The sequence below is a fragment of the Podarcis cretensis genome (assembly GCF_951804945.1).
Source record: "Podarcis cretensis genome assembly, chromosome: 1".
NCBI classification, from domain to species: Eukaryota; Metazoa; Chordata; class Lepidosauria; order Squamata; family Lacertidae; genus Podarcis; species Podarcis cretensis.
This window is the reverse complement of record NC_137170.1, coordinates 112,649,520-112,674,311: the sequence shown is the minus strand read 5'-3', so window position 1 is coordinate 112,674,311 and position 24,792 is coordinate 112,649,520. Positions and strand designations below refer to the sequence as shown.

The 24,792-nt window shown below is 42.5% G+C and overlaps 1 protein-coding gene across 1 annotated transcript in view; it reads right to left on the bottom strand.

Moving 5' to 3' along the window:
• Positions 1-7,529: 7,529 nt before the first annotated feature.
• XIRP2 (xin actin binding repeat containing 2) overlaps positions 7,530-24,792 on the bottom strand; it is an 87,647-nt gene continuing 70,384 nt past the window's right edge. Inside the window, exons 7-9 of the mRNA XM_079974905.1 lie at positions 14,602-24,061; positions 10,283-10,416; positions 7,530-7,668 (exon numbers count right to left, since the gene is read on the bottom strand). Of these exons, the coding sequence (XP_079831031.1) occupies positions 10,322-10,416; positions 14,602-24,061 (9,555 nt within the window). The 3' untranslated portion in view covers positions 7,530-7,668; positions 10,283-10,321. The remainder of the gene's footprint in view (positions 7,669-10,282; positions 10,417-14,601; positions 24,062-24,792) is intronic.

The following is a 24,792-nucleotide window of genomic DNA, read 5'->3' as shown; positions in this document are numbered from 1 at the left end:
AGTGGTGTGATAACCCCCCCCCCCACTTTCTCCTCCCTCTCTCCCCGCCTCTTCTTCCCCACAAATCCCACCTGCAAATCACCTGGGCTCCCAGTTCTCTTGCTATAGCGACAAGATGGCACTACTGATAAAACACGAGTGTTGCCTTTTATACAATGATAGGTTGTGGACCACATCCAAGCCAACATATTTAGCAAACAACAATGACAACTCCAGGGAAGAGGCGTTTTACCCTTGGAATGACCACCAGTGAAAAGTAGCCCCTTTCTGTTTTGTGGGCTGTTTTGCTTCTTTATTGCAGTCTCTAGCGTCTGCAGCAAAGAGTCATTCTGAGTTAAATATGGATCTGACAAAACTGAAAATGAAACTGTCCCAGGATGGCATTTTTACAAAAGAGTTTTAGATTTTTATCTCTCTTCCACCAGATTAACTTTTCTACTTAAGAGAGGCACTGTCTTATGAGTCAGAGCAAATGTTGAAAGGTTTAATGTAGCTTTTAGTCACAGTTCCATAGCGAGGCCACAAAATGGCCTTTCCCCTCCTGCTCAGTCTCAGCAGAGCTGACTGGATTTTTGGCAGCCCCTGATTTCAGAGGTAGCAATTCTACAGGTTTATGTATATAAAAGAACCAGGTTTGAGCTGAAAGTCCAGTTTCAAAAACCCTCATGGCAGCCTCCACCCCCCCTTTTTTGGCAGATAGTCTGAAGAAAATGTGCAAGTAGAGTCACCGGTGACATTTCACATAAAGCAAAATTCAAAGTGAATTTTGTGGCAGGGCCTGAGGTGCAGCCAAGGAATTTCAAATTCAATAAAGCTAGTGAACCTTCCCAAGGGGCTCCTGTGCCTTCCTAGGTTGACAAAGGAATTCAATTTTTAAAAAGCTTTTTAAGAACATTAGAAGAACTCTAACTCTGCTGGATCAGACCAAAGGTCACTGTAGGTTGAGGCCACCATCTTCATTTCCACCAGATGCTTGCAGAAAACCCATGCGTAGTCTGAAGGCAACATTTCGGTTTATACCCCATCTCTGCCCATGCCAATGGTATTCAGTGATCAATGGGCTCTGGATATAGACATTTCTTAAAGCCACCCATGAATTTGTGACACACCATTGATCCTCCTTTCTCTTTTAAAGGCATTTGGCAGAGCAATCCAAACCCGCTTTGTGCCAGGCTGAGGGATGGGTTGGATTCACAGAAGTGCCCCTCTGCCTAACTCCGCCAGCCTCCATTGGCCTCCCACCCACTGCTACCTGTGGATTGACTCTGGTATTGCTCTACTGAGGTGCAGCTCCACCTGCTGCCCACCAAACAAGTGGATGGAAGCAGGGCTGGCTTGAGGTACTTTGGCACCTGAGGCAAACCACAAATGGTGCCCTTCCCCCACAACCAGGGAAGATGGGCTGAGTAAAGATCGACACCTGGAACAAGGTGGGAATCAAGATCTCTATCAGGAACCAGGGAGGGAATCAAATTAACCATAACCAATGGTGGTCTTGGGGATCAAAGGCCATGCAGGGGAGAAAGGTGCTGGCTCTGAATCAGAGCCCAGGAGACCCCAGAAACTGGTCCCAGCCATTTTCTCCCTAGAGGTGGAACAAGACCAGCAGTATCCTCTTTTCACTGAAAGGTTGCTGTAGTGGCAGGGGAGGGCGGCTGAAGAGGTGGTAGGGTTGGCCTCCAAGGACAGCACAGCTGATGCCTTCCTTGGAGGAAGGACCGATTACCCCTTTGGATCTTGTTGCTTCTTTGGATCCTACTGCCTGGGACCTTTGCCTCACCTTGCCTCGTGAGTGGAAGTGCATTGGTGGGATCCCTACCATCAGAAACCTCCCAAATAGGTCCCTTTGGATCCTCGGCAAGGCCCTATTGCTGTGCAGCAATCTGCTTGCCCCTCCCACCTTATTATTATTATTTATTAAATTTTGCATACTGCCCTATACCCATAGATCTCAAGGTGCAGATGGACTGTGAAGGTGCCGGTGGTCTCAGCCCTCTGGAAAACTCCACCAGGGTGGAGTAGATTTGGGATCACAGCCTAAGCCATTGGCCATCACCACATTTCAATTATTATGCTCCATCAGTCAAGGCTGGTTCCTGTCCTGTCAGGTAAGCTCATTTACATGTTACTAGGAGATGAGAGAGAAGTCAATCCAGGCTTGCCATTGCTGGTAGCAGCTCATTTCCCCCACAACTCTGTGCAATCCATTCTCTGCAGCTTGTGCAAGAGGACAGGAAGGTGGAATCCAAGCCACACAGGAAGAAAGTTCATTGTCTACCTTCTACCTTTCACCTTTGCTGCAGAGCAGAAAGAGAATGAGGAGAGGTCAGAGCAGCCCTAAATTAGCCAGGTCTGCTCCCCCATGATTGGTCACCATGGCCCAGGTGACCTTGCCCCCTTCTTCCTTAGGAAATTCCTGTCAGCCTCTTTCAGGAAAGTGAGTAATGGTGCAAACTCACCTCTGCTAAAAGATGCTTCTACATTGCTAATTTGCCTGTTTGTCCTGACAGCTCCAGGGCTCCCACAGCGCAGTTCTTCCAAAGCTTCTTAGATTTGATTTCAACATACTATTGATATTACAAAGAGCACAATCACATCCAACCCCAACACCATTTCCCCCCCAAGTTTTGCAATGGAGAGTTGCTACAGTCATTTTCTATTAGCCTGATGAGAAATACTTTCAAGAATGCCACTTCCCTGATCTCTTTGACTTCAACTTTTTTTATTATTATGCTAACGTCTGCGCTGCACGGACTGGTTTGGCTTTACTTTCGCATTCTCTTTCTTTCACTCAGCCTTCTTCACTGAAATTGATGGGGATTTGGGCAAGTGATCCATGTGTCTCATTTCTGGTATGGATGAGCTGCCTCATTTTTATCTCCTTCAGGGAAGATTTAGAGTACTGCTTAAAGTTTTAGACTATTGTGCAATGAATATATATATATATATATATATATATATGGAAAATCTTTTCAGGGAGCACTTTGGGCTGGTAATCATTTGTGCAATGGAATTTACGCTTGCAAAGTCACACTCCCTGCCAATCACTTAGATGCAAGTCATAATACCACGTTTGTTTCATCGGGGGCAAGGATGAAGGATGCAACCTCTTTCTCAGAAACAAATAAAAATGATTAGCATCCAAAAGGCCATGTGAGATGGTTCTGATGATGGCAAATCTCTGAATAAATGTTCGATGAGTTGTATAATAGGAACAGTTCAAGGCAAAGTGCTCTCAAGTGGAGGGAATGTGCATCTTAAAAAAGAAACAACTACCCACAAATTTTTTATACAGTACAGCCCTGTAACATTAATTTCTTTGGTGGAGTGAGGCTGGGCTTCTTGCTCACAGTGTGAGAAGTGGGTTTCTCCACACAAAGTGCATCTCAGTCTGTTCTCCCAAGTCCCACCCCCCTTTTTTGAAGCACCACTTAAGCTGAGTGTTTTACACAGAGCAGAATTGATACCTTGCTGTTTTTTGCCACACCCAGCCTTGGCCAGCGCTCCAGGAGCTACATGGCAGTGGGGGCCACAGCACATTCTGTCACACACATACAAAATACATACACAGATCCTGATCTTTCCTCCTCCTCAGCTGATCCATGCAGATCAGCTGAGAAGGGTGGAAATTGCCCCCTCCCTGCTCATCAAATAATCAATCCCAGAAACTACAACTAATTCAGAATGCGGCAGCTAGACTGGTGACTGGAAGTGGCCACTGAGACCACCTAACACTGGATTTGAAAGACCTACATTGGCTCCCAGTGCGTTTCTGAGCACAATTCAAAGTGTTGGTGCTGACCTTTAAAGCCCTAAATGGCCTCGGCCCAGTAAACATGAAGGATCGTCTCCACCACCATCATTCAGCCCAGACACTGAGGTCCAGCTCTGAGGGCTTTCTGGAGGTTCCCTCACTGCGAGGTTACAGGGAACCAGACAGAAGGCCTTCTCGGTAGTGGCGCCCGCCCTGTGGAATGCCCTCCCATCAGATGTCAAAGAGAAAAACAACTACCAGACTTTTAGAAGACATCTGAAGGCAGCCTTGTTTAGGGAAGCTTTAAATGTTTGATGTTTCATCGTGTTTTTAATATTCTGTGGGGAGCCACCCAGAGTGGGTGGGGAAACCCAGCCAGATGGGCAGTGTATGTATGTATGTATGTATGAATGAATGAATGAATGAATGAATGAATGAATGAATAAATAAATAAATAAATAAAACTACTACTACAATCTGATGACCAGGGAAGGGGCAACTTGCATTCCTATCTGGATGCTGGGCTGCATGGTGAGGTTGAAATCCCAACTCCCAAAACTGCTTTAATGGGACAGTCGACAAATTCATGGTCTGTCACTGGCTCTTGTTGTGATGCTCATGCCGTCACTGAAAAAGTGTTTATGCGCATAGGAATGCTTTTGCTCATGTGTTCCACTTGTGGGCTTCTCGCAGGCATCTGGTTGGCCACCTCAAATTAGATGGGCCTTTGGCCTCACCCAGCAGCATCTTTCTTCTGTTCTCATCATGTATATTACTTTAGTTTTATGAGCCAGTGTTCCCAGAGAAGAATAATTATGAACGTTAGGCTTCAGTTTGGTTTTCAGTGCTGCTGATTTTATTTATTTATTATGTTCACCACAAAGTAATTCTCTTATGCTAAAACCATTATAGTAATTTGCTATTACCAAACTTTTTCAAAAGTGTTGGGCTTAAAAATAAACTCAAAAGCTGCATTTTGTAAAGTGCTTTTTTATTATTAGGCATTGTCAACTGCTCAGTGAAGTGCTTTCATGCAAGCTCGACTACTGTTAACCTAGAAAAATCACTGCTATTCAGTACATAAAAGTCAGTCATCAAAAGTGCTACATGTTTCTAAAACTGAACCAGAGCCTGGTTTCGTTTCCAGTCACGCTGGAATATTTCAGTGAATTAACATTGGCTCACCAGCTCACTATTTCTGTAGAAGTTCTCTGAATGCACATCAGTTCAACACAAGCAAGCTGAAGTCCCATTGATTCCAATGGGAGAAACTTAGCTTACTGTTTTCTCATTGAGCTAAATGGGACTTTTAGTGTGCAAATCTATGAAGGTAAGCCATATTGAACTTAGTAGTACTTACTTTTAAGAAAATATGCAAAGGATCTTGCTGCATACTGCTTAACTTTGGTTGGATCTTGCACCTTATTTTTGGTTTTCAGGCAACATAATGTATACACTGGATTCAAAAACATGAAGGCACATCATACCTCAACAACAAAAACAATATGTATAATGTGCAAATGCTGGATAAATGGATTATGGTGCATTATGATGATCTATTTCAACCAAGGACTCTGATTCAATATTTCTTTTCTTAAAAAAAATGAAAAAGAAACAATGCTACTCCTATAGCTAAGAAAGCAAATGTACATACCATATCATGAAACAACAGCTCATTTACTTACAGTAATAACAGTAGGTGAAAAAATATCTTTAGAAACCTTTGTCTTAGAGCACACCAGGTGCATCATCTCCAAGTTTATTACAACAGATAAAGCATATATTTGAAAAAGTGCAGTAGAAGAGAATGATATTGTAGCTTGTTTTTCCAGGTATGGAGTCACACATGCACGTTCATCTCTTGAATGCAACACTAACACAATGATCTACAGCATGTGTGAAGGGACCCATCATAAGAGCTAAAACCACAGTGAGAATTTTCATACACGCAATGTCACCTCAAACTAGATACATTTCAGTTCACACCTTTAGCCAGAGCTATCAAGCATTGGGTAAACAGGAGATGCGCTTGCATGTATGAAGTAGCCCTTAATAAACATTTTTTTTTTAAATACAGATTATCTTTGTCTGAACAGACATGACAGATATTTCTCAGCTATACATGAATTCCAGTACACCTCCAGCAAATTAAGTGTAAATCGTTGGTGAAATAGAGTACAAATAAATGTTTTCTGGTGCGACCTCGTGGTTTAAGTGTTTACAAAAAGTTATGGCAGGTAGCCGGATGTGAAAGGTATATTTCATAAATAATGGATATATAAACGTTTAACCACAGTTAACAAATTGTGCTCGGTCAATTGGACTACATTTACTCATTATCATCATACTGTGTATTTCCTTTAAATTGATCTCCATCAGCTGGCTTCCTCATCTTGACATAATCTTCTTGAGAAGACAGAACAGCTCTACAGCTTGAGTCCAGTGAATCTATGCTTGTATCTTTCTGCATAATTTCCTTTGCTTGACAGATATTAATACGACCATTCATAGCGTCTTTTGAATATGGTCTGGAAATATCTTTGGTTGCGCCAAAAGAGCCCAACAGACCAATGCTGTCATTGCAGGATAAAAAAAAAGTTTCTGTGTTACCGGATGAAATAGTATTTAACTTTTTAGCATGTCTGACTGCTTCCCTGGTGCCTAGTAACTCACTATCCAAAGGATATGCTGCATTAGCGACCTCCTTTAAAACGACGGCGTTGCTAGCGCGTGGTTTTTGACAACTGGCAATTTTATTATTATGTTGAATAAGATTATCTGAGGTAGTGGTAACTTTCCTTTTGATGCTTTCTTCAACGAGATTTAAAGCCTCAGTGGAGTAGCCCATGTCAGGGTCAGTTCTACTGAGCTGTTCTGAATTTCCTGTGTCTCTCTCTAGCCTTTCAAATGCATATTCATAGGGAGCATTCTTTGCGTGGCTCAATTCTCCTAACAGAGAGTGCATATCACCAAGATATACTTCCTGTCTCCCAATGTTCTGATACGGAAAAGCGGATGTACAACTGTTGTTGTTGTTGTTGTTGTTGTTGTTGTTGTTGTTGTTGTTGTTGTTATTGCTGCTGTTGAAAGTGATATCCTTATTATTCGGCAATATGATGTCCTCATCTGTGTTAGTAACTGGTATAACTTCCGCAACATCAGCCTTGCTATTTCTTCCATCCATCTCCTTTTCAGTACCCTTCATAGTCGTGTTACCACATTCTTTCACATTCTTTCCACTTTCCTTCTCCTTTTCTGATTCTTCAGCTTCACTTATTTTCCCTTGCCTAGTTTCGTTTCCCCCCTTTTTGCTGACTTCGCATGTCCTTGTCATACTGGTATTTGTGGCTTCCACTCCCTGAGATGCAGGAGTAGGAAAGGGCTGGCCATTTGATTGCGAGTCAACAGTTTCACCTCTCTTTTTCTCCTTGGTTTCCCAAATATAGTCATCGCCATTTGCCAGTTGATGCTGGTTTCGGTCACCCACACATGGATTTAGACAGGTCCTGACAACCTCTTGTTCAGAAACTTCTGGTGGCCACTTTGGTTTATTCACTTTAACCTCCTCCTCAATAGAAAATGATTTTTTGGGTGATTCCATAGAAGGAGGCCATGTGACATTTAGTTTTCCCCACTCTGTGTTTTGTTTTAAATTCTCACCCAAAGTTTCACGATGCCCTCGCCGCCTGCCAGGATTTGAAATTTGATCCGTTGGTTTATCTGTCTTTGAGATGGATGGATTAACTTCTTGAGCACGAACACAGCCAATGGGACCTTTTTGATCTTTGGGAATCCATAATTCTTTATGTTGCTTGTGTCCAAAACCTTCATCATAATTTCCTTTGGATTTGAAAAGTTGCTTAAAATGGGGTTTACAGTATATTTTTCCATGGAGAGAAGCGTAATTTCCCAAGCTGCCAAATCAAAGAGAAAGTGTTTTATGGCATCTATCTATCACAAATGCTCCAAGAATATCCAATTTCAGTTGACATTTTAAGTACCTATAAATAACAGTTTCTATAAATATGGCCCTAACTCATATCATTTTAGAAAAGAAATAATAAATGCATTTTATTTAATGTATTCTCAGAGATTACCGATTTGATGTATTCTAACAGATTATGTCTACTAGCAAGTGATATAACATTCACTTTCAATGTTGGTTTTATAACTTTGTTTTAAATGTGGAAATTGTTTTTTCAGGGCACACAAACCATAGCAGTGTGCAGCACTAGAGGGAAATTGTTCTTTGTGAGGCAGTGTGGAAGAAGAGTAGGTTGAAGGTGCCTATTCTTTTGAGGGATCAGTCTTCAACTCACTATTGGGTTGTGGCCTGATCCAAAGGAGGTTGCAACAGGAGCACCACCACCATGCAAATATATGGCCAAAAGAAGAAGAAATGAGTCCTCACATGCGTGCCTGGATAGCTCAGTGGGTTAGAGGGTGGTGATGATAATGCCAAGATTGCAAGTTCGATCCCTGCATGGGGCAGTTACATATTCCTGCATTGGAGGGGGTTGGACTAGATGATCCTCAGGGTCCCTTCCAACACCACAATACTATGATTCTTTGTTTGGGTTAAAAGTAGGTCATGGGTCTCCAAAGGCTGAAGACACCCGCTTTAGAATAAAATATTTCAGAGGATGGTGATAAATTTAACAGAATGATGGACAATACTGGCACAGTCCACTCAAGATCCGTAAGTCCCATTTATTTTACTGGAAAGGCTAAACAAATATTTACCCTTTCTCAGTTCTCAACAGGAATGAAATATGCTTAATTTTGATTGGTTCACACTCATTTTTACCAGTTTATACAGTGTGGTGAACCGCTTAGCCCATGAACCTGATCTGGACCACCAAGCCTTTTTAACAGCTCACCCTTGACCCAATGTACCAGGAGTGATAGCTCAGCGGCACTGTGATGCTGATCAGCCCCACCCCCACCCTGAGAGCGGGTCAGAGCACTCCAGAAAGATGAAGGAGCATCCCATCCATAGATTAATTTGCTTCACATTGAGCAGCTTTGCACACTATGTGGATGTTACAATCAGAAACTATATGCGAGTCCCGCTTCCTGTTTCCCAACAGGTTTGTGAAAAACATACCCAAGTGTGGCATTTGCTCTCCCAGGTGTGTGACATCATACTGGGTTCATAAGGAAAGGGTTAACTAATTGTAAGGGGCGGAGTTAACTGTATATAAGGTTTAAGCACAGAGGGGTTTTTTTTAGAAAGAGTTAGAGTTAGGGTGGTTGAGAAGACAGTCTGGAATTAGAAGAGACAGAGGAGATAAATCTGTGGGTTGGGCTAGTCTGGTGTGAGAGAGTGAGAGAATTTGTTAAGAGGAGTCAGTCAAACAGTTGAGATAATCCCTCAGAAGGTATTAGGAAGGTATAGGCTGGTAAAGAAACTAAAGTTAAGATACTGACAGGAATATTATCTGAGAAACCATAAACTTGTTAATGTTTGTAAAATAAACTTGTTTATTTGGTTCACTTTTAACAACTGTCTGGACTCAGTGTTCTACCCAAGAGTAACAGGTTGGTGGCAGCGGGGAAGCGAGAACAGTGGTGGCACAGGGATCAATAGACCGTTAAACGTCCGGGGACCCTGTGTGATTGCCACACCAAGGAACATCAGACCTTGCATCTGATAGCCACGCATCTCCCTGGATCGTATGTGTGCCGGACATTTCACACATGACCCCCGAAGTGTGGAAAGAGGAACCACAACCCATTTGTACTTTCTGTTTGAACACTTTTCAGATAAACCAAGGTGTGTTTCAGATTCATTACACAAGTATTGATTAACTGCAGCGTACTGAAATACAGCACAGCAATGCAGGCATGGTGAGGCTGTCCAGTCACATCACTACTATTCCTGGGAGCCAAATGGGAATGGGCAACGTGGCAAGGAGAGCAGTGCAGTGCACCTCTTCTCTTTTCGTTGATCTATACTTTGCTGATTTTTCTTGGAATCATTTTACATGGTTGTTTTTTTTAATAATCATACATAAACTGATATATTTCTTTTCTTTGTTTTTTAATTGCATGATTGTATTACTGTAAGCTGTCCTGAGGCCTTTTGTTGAAGGGTAAGTAATGAATCTTTCAACTAAATAAATATTATGAGTTCCTTGGGAAACACGGCATATTTAGTGTCCATGTGCAATATTATTTTGCAAACATAGCAAATGGAAAATAATTTCCAGGGAACAGATCCACCCAATTATTCTTGTCACTCTGATTCTACCTATAAGACTTACATCGCACTTTGCATCCAGCTCTGACAAGTTCTAAAATATGGAGAACCGATATTTCCCCCCCCCCTCCTTTAGATGGAAATGTCCAAAGAGAAAGAGCTTACAGTAAGTGACCTGCCAAATAACCATTTCGGTGCTAGAGTTCAGCAGGAATTCCCGGTCTGTTGACTTTTGACCCACTCTCTTGGATATCACTCATATGAAAACAGACACCGGCTTTGACAGTATTTGTACGTCAACGTGTTAATTGTTCACTTTATCTTACCTTAATTTACTGCCACAATGGTGACACCGGAAACATGATTTATGAAAGGTCTGCTTGTCGGCAACCAGGCATTCCATTGGATAGACTCTCTTTTGACAAAGTAGGCACGTTTCCTTTCCCTGAAGTTGCAGTTTCTAGAAATAAATAAGACAGGGTCTCAGGGCTATTACTCATTTTTCCCCCCTTCAAGCTCTGCACCAAATGTTTTGCCACCACTAAGAAAGCTGAAATGCTTGACTCACATAGAATTAACACCTAAGATTCCAGTTTAAAGGGCCAAATAAAATCCATGTTGCATCGAAACCTATACATCCTTGGGAGACTAGGCTCACCTGTTTACTTGGAAGGCACAGATTGCGGTTTAATATTCCAAGAGGAAGAGTGACTCATGCTTCCTACTTTTACATTTTCACTGTCATGTGCCAAGCAGGAGCTTGCATAGCGAAGCTGCATATTTCTGCAGCCGGAGCTCGCCCACACCTTCCCACTGGGGAGGCGATGCATATGTTCCCCCTTAGCACATATTTCAGTGCAAATGCCTGTTTTTCCTCTTTCACTGCATTGGGGATTTTCTGCAGGCAGCAGATCATACATTTTTAAAGGGTTGGCTCAACAGCATTGATCAATAGTCCAAGACATTTTGTGTTATTTACTTTGTTGAATCAGACCTGTTCTCCTTGGACAACGTGGATTATTACAGTGATGTTGATCCCTTTGTGTGTGTTTGTGTGGGGGGCTTGATGCTGTTTAGCAATGAAGTTGCTGCCAAGGTTTGCGTTGCTGTGCTCTCTGCGAGGGACTGTGTTCCATCCAGGAATGGATGAAACCAGCTGACCAACTCCACTCCACAGTCCCACCACCTGCGTACTGATACTATAAACCAGGGCTGACTCACCTTTGCCCCCTCCCCCAGATGTTGTTGGATTACAACTTCCATAAACCCCAGCTAAATTTGGCCAATGTTCAGGAATGATGGGAGTTGTAGTCCAACAACATCTGGGGGAAGGGGCACGGCTTAGACATCCTTGCTAAAAAGAAGGCACTTCAGAATAGATGACAGCAATCTGGTTTTTTCCCCCTTTTCTTTTTGAATTACATTTGGCCAGAAGAAGAGAGAATGGGACTTAGAGAGAAGTTTGGTTCTTAAAATACCCTATTTAGGTTGAGCTAATTTTTTGAATTATGGTGCCGAAGGAGACTCTTGAGAGTCCCATGGACTGCAAGAAGATCAAACCTATCTATTCTTAAGGAAATAGGCCCTGAGTGCTCACCGTAAAGACAGATCCTGAAGTTGAGGCTGCAATACTTTGGCTACCTCATGAGAAGAGAAGGATCCTTGGAAAAGACCCTGATGTTGGGAAAGATTGAGGGCACAAGGAGAAGGGACAGCAGAGGACGAGATGGTTGGACAGTGTTCTCAAAGCTACGAACGTGAGTTTGACCAAACTGCAGGAGGCAGTGGAAGACAGGAGTGCCTGGCGTGCTCTGGTCCATGGGGTCACAAAGAGTTGGACACGACTAAACGACTAAACAACAACAGCAGTCTGTGAATATTCTACATGTGCTCCTCTATGCTTAAATGTATTGACACTGTGGGGTTTTTTTTTTTTTTTTGCATTTAGACCATTCATACAACTCTTAGGTTGCTGATTTAACTGTTTTTAGCATTATTTAATTGGAATTGTTTATATTAAGTATTGATTTTTGTGAGAAATTAGCTTATAATTACTGTTGCTTTTGTACTCGGCATATTGATATGTTAGGAAGTAATCTGAGCCCTTGATCCATGTTCCTGGAGGGGGTTAGAATTGGGCAAATGTCACTCCATCCAGCTCTGCTGAAAGGGTAGCTCTACTGCCATGGATGCCCCATTGCACCTACTGAAGATGGTACTGTCAGCCGTATTCCTGCTGACAGTAGCTGGTGCAAGGACCCCAAATGTGGGTGTTATATGGGGAGCAGCAGGAGTGACCAAGGGTTTACTGGGTCCTAAAATGGCCCCTTTTCAAGTTAAGGTCTTGATTTGGGCCTCTCTGCTGATCGTGCTCAGAGCTGAAACAGGAGAGAGAGAGAGAGAGAGAGAGAGAGAGAGAGATATGCCCCCAACTCTGCCAGAAAAGGTTTAGGTAAGGCGATGGTCCCATGACTCTGATTTTCCCTGGGACCAGATTATTCTGATTTGGATTGCTCTGTTATTATACTTTTGACATTGATGTATTTACTGACATGTTGTACATATTATTGCTATGAAGCACTTTGAGCTCAACTTTGCTGTTGGAAAAGTGGCATGCAAGTAAATCAGATGAAATCCTTTGAAGATGAAGCCCATCACCACTTTTATTATAGCAATTAAAATGGATTAATATGGCATCAATATCATCACCCTTTGTTTTTCGTCTCTTAGCTGTGATATAACGACCTGAAATGTTTTTATTGCTGTTATTATGACCCTGATTATATTGCTTATATTTTACAAGGTTTTTAATTGTTTTAAATCTTGTACACTACTGTGGGAAAATATTTTGAATGAAGGCTAATAATTTCTTTAAATAAATAAATATCCAGGGAGGCCAAAGAGTTGTTGGAGAGGGGAGAGAAAGGGCCAGGAAAGTCCCTTTCTATGAGCTTCTTTTTGTTTCCTATTCATGGGTTCCAAGCCCATAAGTTGGTTTCACATTTACGTATACTGTAACAGAGAGTTTGGAAATCCCAAAATCCTACTGATGTAATCACCCTAAAAAGTTCTGGTAGTGCAAGCATTTCTGGCAATGCAATTAAACTTCCCCTGTGGTGTAGTGGTTAAGAGCGGTAGTCTCGTAATCTGATGAATGGGGTTCGAGTCCCTGCACCTCCACATGCAGCTGCTGGGTGACCTTGGGCCAGTCACACTTCTCAGAAGTCTCTCAGCCTCACTCACCTCACAGAGTGTTTGTTGTGGGGGAGGAAGGGAAAGGAGAATGTTAGCCGCTTTGAGACTCCTTCGGGTAGTGATAAAGCGGGATATCAAATCCAAACTCTTCTTCTTTTCTTCCTGTCCAACCCCATGAACCACTTAAAGCTGTTCCAGATGGTTGTGGAGAAATCCACAACATATTTCAGGGATGTGCAGGCAGAGAAGAGGGAGAGGAAATTCTATGGTGCAGCCAAAAGTGTTTACACAAGTGGAACTATTTACCTGGATAACATCTAGTGATTATATCCATAACTTCACCACTCCTTTTCACAATGTTTTTTACTGCTCTTAGGGTCTTCAGTCTCTCCTTCACTATAACATGTATTTGCAATAGTATGAATGAAGTGTTTTCACCAAATCAGTGCAATATTATTGTGCTTCCTTTCCCTGCTCCATCAATTTGTGCCCATCCCTTGGCACAAACATCACTGAGTATGCCTTCCTATGGGAGAATCATTTTTGACAATAATACCACACTCCACAGAGTAGAACTGCAAATAAATGCAACATTTTATGATGTCTTCTTTCTCTCTGTCTGGCATTCTGAGGTTTCAGCCCTAAACACACTTCTATAATTGGATCATTACCACGGAGCACATTGTAAGGGTTGGGCTATAAATCTCTTTAAAGGCCTGCACATATAAAACAAAATGAAGTTGCATTAAGGCAGGGGTAGCTAACCTGCCACTTTCCGAATGTTGATGGACTACAATACCCATCATCCCTGACCGTTGGTCATGCTGGCTAGGGATGACGGGAGTTGTAGTCCATCAACACCAGGTGGCTGGAGATAAGACACCCCTGCATTATGGGAATACTCTTCTAGGAAAAAGTCAAGCACTAGCCACTTTTTTAAAAAAAAAATGATGGCTGCAAAAGATCATATTAATTTTATACGCCATGCAGATCCAAAGACCTTCATTCAATTAAGTGCAAAAAAACCCAAAACAACCCACACAGGTTAGCATACTTTTAAAACTGTAGGAATCAACAAAAGTATCTTAAAACAAATGTCATAGTATGTTAATTATTTTGTTCTAATTTTAGTGCTCAGGAAAATGTCATTCCCAGAAATCAAATTTAACATTTGCCTTTTTCAACCTAAATCTAGGTTAGTCCCACACTTGGCACATATATCAAAGCACATGCCTTTGGAAAGGAAAGGGAAGGAAGAAGAAAGATTTCTGAGACACAGAGAGAGTTGGGGTAAGTGGGAGGGGAAAACACCAGCAAAGAATTGTTAGTTGGAGTTCTGTAACTTCACTCTTCCAATAGACATATTAATTGCACTCCATGTTTCATTGCCATGGTGCCATACTCTTCCCAAGCTGTTAATACCTGCTTCACACGCTGCATGCTTATTTACCACTGATAAACTCTGCCTCTTCGTGGAAGCTACTTCTCACTTCTGCTTCGGCAGCATCAGACACGGTGTAGCCGAGGCTTTTGAAGACTCTCTCGCTTTCTTGCCAAGTCTTCTGAAAATTCCTTAGCAGCTCTTCTGGTGAATCAGCAGCAGAAATATCCAAGATATGCCCTGAGATGACGTCTTCATAGGTTGGCGGTGCACGCTTGAAGCCAAATCCTGACTGCATCCCATCTGCACTTCGTGATGTGGAGGTGGCAGTTCTCGATTCCATGACGGTGTTCTCAAATGTATCCATGCCGGAGGAGCATTCAGTGTGGAACTTTGCATCAAAGCACACCCTGGGTTCCAAGGGATGCTCTTTAATGGCACATTGCTTTTGCTTGCAAGGTGCGTTTTCCTTGGGTTCTCTTTGCCACTTGCCTGGAAACTTTTGGAAGCTATCTAATCTCTTCTCACTCTCTTGGGAACTTTGGCTCAATTCCTCCTTCCTAACCCTGTGCCTTTCTTCTTTTATTTTACCACTGATTACACCATTCTCAACATACTTTTTCTTTGTTTTCACCTCAGCCACTGGCTTATCATGAAGTGTTCCTAACACTACATGTATTTTATCCTCACTCTCCTTTCCCAATCTTTCCGATGCAGACGGTTCCTTCCTTATGGGAATAATCAATTCAGGGACTTCGGCCTTCTGCGCAAGACCTTGGAGACCAGTCTTGGAAACCTCAATATTTTGAGTCCTGCAGACAGAGTCCATATTTTGTCCATGTGGCTTTAAGCCTTCTGGAATGTTTCCTCCCTTTTTGGAGATGTGAGTCTTGTTTGTTTTGGATTCTTCACTAGCTTTTTTCACTGTACCAGCAGTTATTTGGGATTCATTTACGGACGACATTTTTGAAGTTAAAACATCAGATTGCCGTGCCTCAATCTTGATTTGTCGGCGGAGTGTTGCAGGAGATTTCACTATCTCTGACCTCTTTTCCACAATAGGAACTGGGGTTACTGATCGGTTTTGCGTTGCTCCTTGAGCGAGTTTTACTGTGGTGTCTTTAAGCTTGGCCAGCTGCTCAGAACGGCTTCTTGGAGGAGAGGGGGAGAGGCAGGCAGCTGGCCACTGCACCTTAGACGTTGGTGTAGTAGACCTGGGAGGTGGTGATGGTGGAACCGGGGTACTTTCCCTTTGAACAGGAGACAAGACCTCCCTGAGAGGAGATTCAATGCATCTAGATTCAATTGTAATGTAAGTAGGTGAAGGTGCTCTCATTCTTAGGGTTGAGGGTGAAGAAGTTCTGGTTTCCGAAAACCTGTGTTCACTAACTTGCTGTTTCACCTCTCGATGTGCCCTTGTGTCTTTGATCATCTCTTTAGTCTCCTGTGATTCTTTCCTGCTTGAACCAATGCTTACTTTAGCTATCTTTTGCAATGATCCCCCAACTTTAGGAAACTCTTTTCTTGGTTTTTGGGGTTTTGTGGAATTCATGGCTGTCTGGATGGCCTCCTCAAAGGATCCAAGCATTTTGGTGGCTTGATCTTTAATCAGTGATAACTCTTCTTTCATCTTCTCAACATCATTCCCTTGTGCGAAGTAAGCTAAGTTTTGCTTCCTGTCTTGTTCTAATAACCACTCTGGAATGACATTTAAGAATGCCTGTAATGTTTTCAGCCCATTTTTATTCGGCTCAGTTTCAAACTCCTTCACTCTGGACAACACCTGCTGTACCTCCTCACGTTTCCTCAAAAACTCTAATATATCGATTGGGCTTTTCTCGTTACTCTGCAGTGATCCTCCTGGTGAAATGGATGATAATGTCTTTTTCTGTGCCAGCTCTTGTATCATCTCTGTTGCCTTTAAAGGGCCTTTTTTCTGCTGTGTGGACTTTTCCTGGGCATATTCCTTTCCTTGTAGGCTGCTAGTTTTCTGGGACAGTTTTTTATTTTGGGCATTTGTTTCTGAAACAAATGTTTTCTCTTTCTGTGAGATAGATGTCTGTGACTCCTGATGCATATCAATTATCTTTTGCTTGACCATTTTGTCTGATTTATTGCTAACCTCGTCTTGTTTTCTTTGGATTATTACTTTCTCTTCCTTGGGGCAAGTGATGACTTGCTTCTGCTTTCTTTCCACAGCCAAGGAGACTCTTTCTTGCTTCATTTCTTCTGTCCCTGTTTCTTTCCTTTGAACTAATATTTGCTTCACTTCACTTGAATCTTTCTCTCTTCCATCCTGCTTGCCTTCTGTATATTTTAGGAGTCCTTTCCCCACGTGCATCTTCTCATCAACGTTCACCTGGTTATTTGTCTTTGTGGTGCTTTGCTTTTTTCTGATAGAATTGCTTACATTGTCTTTCTGTTTCTCTTTAACTTCTTGCTTCACAGCATTCTGGAAGCTAGTTCCCTCTTGCTTTTTATGCATCTCAGACTCCTTGTGGGTTTCATATGAACTTTGTTCTAAGGTGGGAAGCTTAACGGTTCTTACATTGAAAGTAGGGGAGACCAGTTTGCTTTGGGGCATGTGCAAATGCTCCACAGTTTTCTGTTGCTCTCCTGCATGCATAGGATGTTCTTCATGGGTCTGTACCTTCTGAGAAGACACACAGTGCTTTGTTAGGTTTTCTGACTCATGCGTTGATGTTTTTTGAGTGTGTTCCTCTGCTGAGATCCTAACAATGGTTTGAGACTGTTCAGCAGCCAATACCGTTGACATAGACTGCAGTTTATTGCTTTGTGACACCACAACTTGCGCCTTTCCCTGACATTCAGGCTGAGTGGGCCGATCTGGAGCTGAGGACAAAAGGCCTGGCAGAGGGGTTTGATCCTGTTTGTCTGGTTTTAGTACTGGCAGACAATGTTCTGGCTCTGTCTGAACAGAACTTCCCGAAGCTTCACTGTTTCTTCGCATAACCACTTTGCAAACATCTTGGGTTTGCTTCTGCTCCATCTGTTCCCTTTGCTGCCTGTATTTTTCTTCTGCGATCATTAAAGGGGTTTTGAATTTTCGCACATAAGGCTTAGGACTTGCTTGTGTCACATCTGCTGGCAGGGAAGGAGATTTGACAAGCGGGAATGGACTTGTTTTCTTTAATGGTGAGGGCTCCAGCTTGATCACTTCCATAACTGATGCCGGCCTTCTAACCTCTTCAGCCCTTGCACAAACTCTTTCTTCTCTCTTTTCACAGCTAACAACATTCCTCATTGTTGTGCTTTCCATGTTTTCTTCCATTATTTTTGTGGTATTGTTTTCTTGGTGCCTCTGGACAATGCTTGGGTGAACTTTGTGAGATGTTTTAGGCTGGGGTGCTTCTGACTCTTTTGTAAGTTCTATTGGAGGATGTTTCTTGGTGTGTGGGGCCTTGCCAGGCTTAACACTGGCATGAAGCTGAGTCGACTGCTGCAAAGTGTTGTCTAGGCGTTTGAGGAAATGTTCTTTCCTTTGCTTTGCCTGATGAACAGCAAAGGGCTGAGGAACAGGAGATGAAGCCAAAGCCACCAATTCATGCTCATCTTCGATAGGGGGCGGAGGTGGAGGAGGAAAATGTTCATATTCGGCTTTAGCCTGTCCTATGGGGGGCGGAGGGGAAGGAAAGCTTTGTCTGTCAGAAGCCATCAGGAAATGAGTCAGAGGAGGAGGAGGAGGCAGAGGAAGATCTGCTTCAGATGAAGTCACTGATATTGGGGGCGAAGGGGGAGGAGGAGGCGGAGGCGGAGAATCAATTTCTGTCCTCTCTGGGCCTTTGGGGTTTTTGTTTGGATTCAGTGGATTTTTCACCACACCTCTGAAGTCCGATGCCGCAGCTTCAACTTTAGCTTTTCCTTGAAACTTCACTGTGGATTTTTCATTTTGCTGGATAATGTCTTGCTTCCTCTCAGCTTCTTTAAATTGGCTGTGGATTTCCTGGGTGACTCTGACTTTTTTATTGGTTTTAATATTCTGCTCTGATGCCATGGAAACCTCTGCTTGGGTCGCCTTAACATTCTTTTTCTTCTCTTGGCAAACTGCCTTTGAATACTGAGATTGTTTTCTATCTTGCTGCGCCCCCTGCGCTTCAACATGACCAGTTGCTTTGGAAATCACGCCAGTTGACATGTTGACCAGCTGCTCCACACCCCTGCGATGAGAGCTGTGCTCACGGGCCGACAATTTTGATTTTTCTTTCCTCTCCTCCTGAACGCTCATGTCAAAATATTCTTCATCTTTACATTCCTGGAAGACATTCTGCTTCTTTCCAGTCATTACTTGCTTTGCAGATGGTACAATGCCGGGTGAACTGCCCTTCCGCAGCGTTCCACCTCCCTCTGACTTCTCTGTTCTTTCGCTTTTCTGAATACTGCTAGGAAGAGCAGGTTGATCAATCACATATTGATCTGTATGACTTTTTGCTTCCCTTTTCACAATGTTCTGGACTCTGACCTTATTCGTGGACTTATCCACTTTCTCGGTGACCTTGTGCTGGGAATTAGATAAGCACTTCACATTTTTCTTATCTGACTCACGTGCCTTGCTGCTCCATTTCTGAACAGAATGGATTGCTCTGGTGCCTCCAGTGAGAACACTTGTCTCCCCAGACTTCATTCCTTCATGAAGTTCCCGGTGACATTCTTCAATATTATTTTGTGAACTTTCAGTTACATTAACTTGCTTCTTGACTAATTGCTGAGGTGGCTCATGCAGTTGCTCGGTGAGCCTCTTCATCTCTCGGCCGGTGCCTGTTTGCTGCAGCTTTGTTTTAGTTTCTGCAGAAGTTTCAAGAAAGCTCGCTACCTCCACCTGAACATCCCTCCTGACCATTTCCTCTTTGCTGACGCTCTTGAAAGACTGTTGTGCTGCTTTTAAAGACCTCAATGTGGATTCAAGGTCACCTCGAACAACCTCTTCTCTCAATACCTGGCTTTTTGTGTTTCTTGCTTTCTCCAGAGATTCAATCGCTTGCTTAATATCTCCAGGGATGACATCAGGCTTTTCTGTTTCCTTCAGCTGAGAAGCTGATTCTTTAAGGGACTTCAGAATTGCAAGGATGTCAGCTTTTATAATTTCTTCCTTCTCTGTAACAGTTGTTTGATTTATGGCCTGGCTGAGGGAATTTAAAGCTGCCTTCAAATCACCCCTTATAATTTCTTCTTTGCATACATGACAAGATGTATTTTGTGGCTCTGTTGTAAAGATTTTAACTGCATTGCACACATCTCCAGGGATTATGTCAGTTTCCTCAACTGTCCGCTGAATTTGAGACTTCTTTTTCTTAAGCAACAGTTTTGTAGCTTCAACATCACCACCGATGATTTCCTCCTCCTCCTCTTCTTGATTATGTCTTGCAAATGTTTCGTTTTCCCCTGTCTGGAGTAGCCTCAAATAATCTAGTGCCCCAGCTTCTATGCATGTTGTAAAAAACTGAACATTTCCCCTTTCTGAATCATCTATTTTAGGTCTTTCTGATATTTCATAATTCATTGCAGAAGAGAGAAGGCTATGAATTGTACGCTTCACATCGCCACATATCACTTCTTCTTGCTCGATTTTATCACTATCCTTTTTGTGAAAGAGAGAATAGACTGTCATGTTAATATCACCTCTCTCATTTTCCTGAATTAAAATTCCACGTTTTACAGAGCTGTCCTTACTAAACAGGTTTTTTATGGCTTGCTGTATATCACCTCTCACTACCTCTTCCTTTTCAATGTGAACATCTGTTGATCTATTCAGCAATTGCTCTTTTGCTAAATTCACATTTCCCTTTTCATCTTCATTGACTTTAGTTTCCCTTTCAATGGGGCCTGGTTTGGACAGCAGGTTCAACATGATGTTGGCTAAATCTCCTCTGATTATCTCTTCTTTTTGTATTTCAGGAGCCTCCTGATTCATAAGTTTATATTTTGTCATTCGGACATCGCCAATTTCATCTGCTTCCAAGATGATCCCATGGGATTCTACGACTTTGTGAGAATAAAGTTCCTTTAAAGTTTCTTTCACGCTTTTCCCTATGATTTCTTCCTTTTCAACTCTGCTTTCATTGAATTCATGGAAAGGAGTTGTTTCAAACAGCCACGTTGTAGTCTTTACATCTGCCTGTGGAATTTCTTCTTTATCTATTTTTGTATCGTTTTCGTCAGTTTCCTTAATGGAGTCCAGAGGCTGGTTTTCAAAAAGCCACACTGCATGCTGAACATCACCTTCTTGCACATCCTCCTTTGTTACTGTCTTGACATCTTTATACTCTGACCCCTCTCCTCTAATCTCATCCATGGTGTGTGTTTCAAATAACCAAGTAGACGTTTTGACATTGCCTTGCTGTATTTCGCTGACACTCACTGTTCTTACATACATGCCTCCTTGGCTTTCTTCAGACTCAAATAATTTCTTGTTGGCCTTCACGTTGCCACCCTGCACAGTGTCGACTGTGGGTACAATGAATTTTTCCTCATCTGAAATGGTGTCCAGAGGCTGTGTTTCAAATCGGTATCTGACCGAACTAACATCTCCTTTCTGAATATCTTCCTGGGTGACAGATTTTATAACATACACATTATCTGATTTGTTTATCGATCCTAAAGGCTTTGTTTCAAACAACCACCGCGTTCCACGTACATCCCCATGAATTACTTCTTCCTTCTTCACGGTAGTCACCTCATGATAATACCCTTCTTTGTCTTGAATTGCGTAAAGTGGCTGGGTCTCAAAGAGCATTCTGTAGCTTTTCACGTCCCCTTTGGCTATTTCTTCTTCACTTATGGTTTTCTTGGTGCTGACATCTACAGAAGATTCATCTTTAATCTGGTCCAAAGAAAACGTCTCAAAGATGAAACATCCTTTCCTCACATTTCCACCTTGTATGTCTGTAACAGTTTTAACTGAGGTCTTGTCTCCCTGGTGGTCTGTTATTTCATCAATTGACTGGTTCTCAAAAAGCCAACAGCAACGCAAAACATCCCCTTTCTGTATATCTTCACTTTGGATGGTTTTAATTTTGTTCACAACTTCCTCTGAGCTGACATTTATTGAGTCTAACGATTGATTCTCAAATTTATACCGCATGGTGGAGACATCTCCAGGCTGGATGTCAATTTCCACCACCCGCTTAAGTTCTTTCTCTTCTTCTCCTTGGATATTTTCTAGGTTTTCAGTCTCAAAAAGGAAACAAGCTGTGCGGACATCACTTCCCTGAATGTCCTCCTGCTCCACAGTGTGAAGTTTTATGGCTGTTTCTGCTTCTTCCTTTATTGCATCGAGAGGCTGAGTTTCAAAGAGCCAGGTACAGGTCTTGACATCTCCTCTGCGGATTTCTTCACTGTCTGTTGTGACCTTCTCTTTGTCATATAGAGATTCCATTGGCTGGGTTTCAAATAACCACCTGCATGTTTTAACATTCCCCTTCACAATTTCAGTTTTCTCAGTCTGTTCTGTGCTTTCTTCATCTTCCACGTTGCTAAAGTATTTAATGGAGTCAAGGGGCTGAGTTTCAAACAGCCACTTGGCTGTTTTCACATCACCTGACTGTACTTCTTGTGAGGAGATCCCTTTGATGATCTCAATTTTTTCAATACTCTCGTCAAACTGGTCAATGGGCCTTGTCTCAAAGAGCCACCTGCAGTTCCTGACATCCCCTCTCACGACCTCCTCTTGTCGAATTGTTTTAACTTCATGATATTTGCCATGCCTATCTTGGATGGCATATAATGGAGTTGTTTCAAAAAGACCTTTGTTTAATTTTACAGCACCTCTTGTTACACCTTCCACATGGATTTTACATGAGTCGTCATGTTTTCTGAAACGGCACATTTCAAATGCATGTTTGCAGCTGCTCACATCCCCCTTGTCAATTTCCTCCAGTCTCACAGTTCTTATGACTTCTTTCTTTTCCTCTCTAATCTGTTCAAGGGGCTTAGTCTCAAAAATCCATTTCTGATGCCTCACATCCCCTTTTTCTTCCTCAGTGGCAGCCATTTTCTGAAGCTTTCCAACATCTGGGCTGTCTTTCAGCATATCCATTGGCAGTGTTTCAAACAAGTGTTTTGTGGTATTTACGTCACCTCCGATTATTTCTTCTGTGGGTAGAGGATTTTCATCTTCACTTTCCTTTAGAGTGTCAAGAGGCTGAGTCTCAAAAAGCCAGCATTTTCTGCAGACATCAGTGCCTAGGATGACTTCTTTTTCCACCACAGTTTCTTCAGTCTCCTCCTTAATGGCATCTAAAGGCTGGGTTTCAAAGAGCCATTTTGCCCTGCCTACTTCACCTTTGACACCCTCCTCCATGGAGATTCCACGGACAACTTTGATTTCCAATGAATCTTTGTTGATCATGTCCAAAGGCTGCGTTTCAAACATCCAGCGCACTGTCCTGACATCTCCTCTCTCAAGGTCTTCTCTGTGGACAGTTTTAATCTCTAGCATTTGGCCCAAATTGTTCCTAATAACATACATGGGTAGAGTTTCAAAATGCCTTATACTTCTCTTCACACCGCCTTTAATCTCCTGTAATTCAGATCGGAGCTGCAGCAGCTTAGCTTCATCCACTGAATAAAGTTGTCCAATGCTATCCAGATGCTGTGTTTCAAACATATACCTCACCGTTTTCACATCTCCGCCAGTGATCTCCTCATCAGAGGTTTCATTGGATTCCTGGTCTTTCTCATGGTGAATTTTATTCATTGAGTCCAGTGGCTGAGTTTCAAACATCCACGCGGCTGTGCGGACATCGCCTCGAGCCAATTCAGGAATTCTGTCTGCGCTTTCAGTGTTGTCTGAAGAATGTCCACCCAGTGCATCAATGGGCTGGTTTTCAAACATCCAGGTGGTATATTTAACATCCCCACCTGCAATGATTTCTTGACTGGCAATGCTTTTAACATTGTCTGGGTCAGGAGATTCATCTTTGATGGAATCCAGAGGCTGATTTTCAAAGATCCACCTCATAGATTGGACCTCTCCCTTGAGGATTTCATCCCACTCCAGATATTCCCTTTCTGGGCTCATGCACTTCTGAGGGCTGCTCTCTGTGTTTTCAAAGACGTACCTCGCCTGGCGTACATCTCTTGCAGCTGAGCTGCTTATTTCAGTGTCACTAGACACGATATCAGAAATATCATTGAAGTAATCTTTTTCCAAATTCTTTCTCAATTCTGGGTGGATGTGTTTGTACAAACGCTTTAATTCGTAAAGGTTTCTTTGCTTGGAATACAGATCTTTGGGAAGGGGCTGCTTCGATGGAGAGGGAGAGGATTCAGGGGACTGGGAAAACTCTGTCATTTCAGGTGGAGCCTGTAGTAAGTCTGGAGAAGGTGGAGGAGGAAACTCCTCTGTACTTGCATACTTGGAAGAGCAGCTATAAGCTGCAGCTGAGGCAGCAGATGTGCACTCGGTTTCCCTCGCCATATATATTCCTTGCTGTCTATTTGCAGAAGCCACTTCAGCAGAAGAGGAAAAGGCTGCAGAAGGCCAGGCCATTTCTTGATACTCATTTTCAATCTTTAGGGGACAAAATTAGTTGTTTCTTTTAAAAAACTGTTTTCTTGAATTCATTCTATATAGTTCACTCAGCCCTCCCAAGTGCTAAGAAGCAGGAGCTCAAATTTCTAATCTACCTGAGAACAAAACTAATGTCGAACAGTCAACATATTGGGGAAGGGCCATTGCTCAGTAGTAGAGCATCTGCTTTTCAGGCAGAAAGGTCCAAATTTCAATTCCTGGCATCTGTAGGCAGGGCTGTGAGAGTCCCCAGCCTGTTATGCTTGAGAGCTGCTACCAGTTGGTGTAGACAATAATAGGCTAGATGGGCCTACCTGGTAGAAGGCAGCCTCCTACATTCTATGAATTAGAACTGGTGCAATTCATCCATAGCCTCCATTACTTCAACAAGGTAGTTTGTTCCGATATTATTTATCTGCACTATAGTATATACACATTCTGAGATAATCTTGATCTTGCCTGCTTTTATCTCATATTAACAGATGCAGCAGTCATAGGCCTATGCCTTCTTGTAAGAATTGTAAATAGACAGAACACAGAGCAAGGAGCCAGATAGTTTATACCCGTAAAATATCATTTATCTACACTATAGTGTGTGTGTCTTCTTCTAAGAATTGGAAATGGAATACAGAACATGCAGCCAGAGAAAAAGAATTTAACAGCACACAAAGGATATTTTGAAAAGGAAAGCTGTACCTTATAGGTGGGTGTTGATCAAAAAATGCACTTAA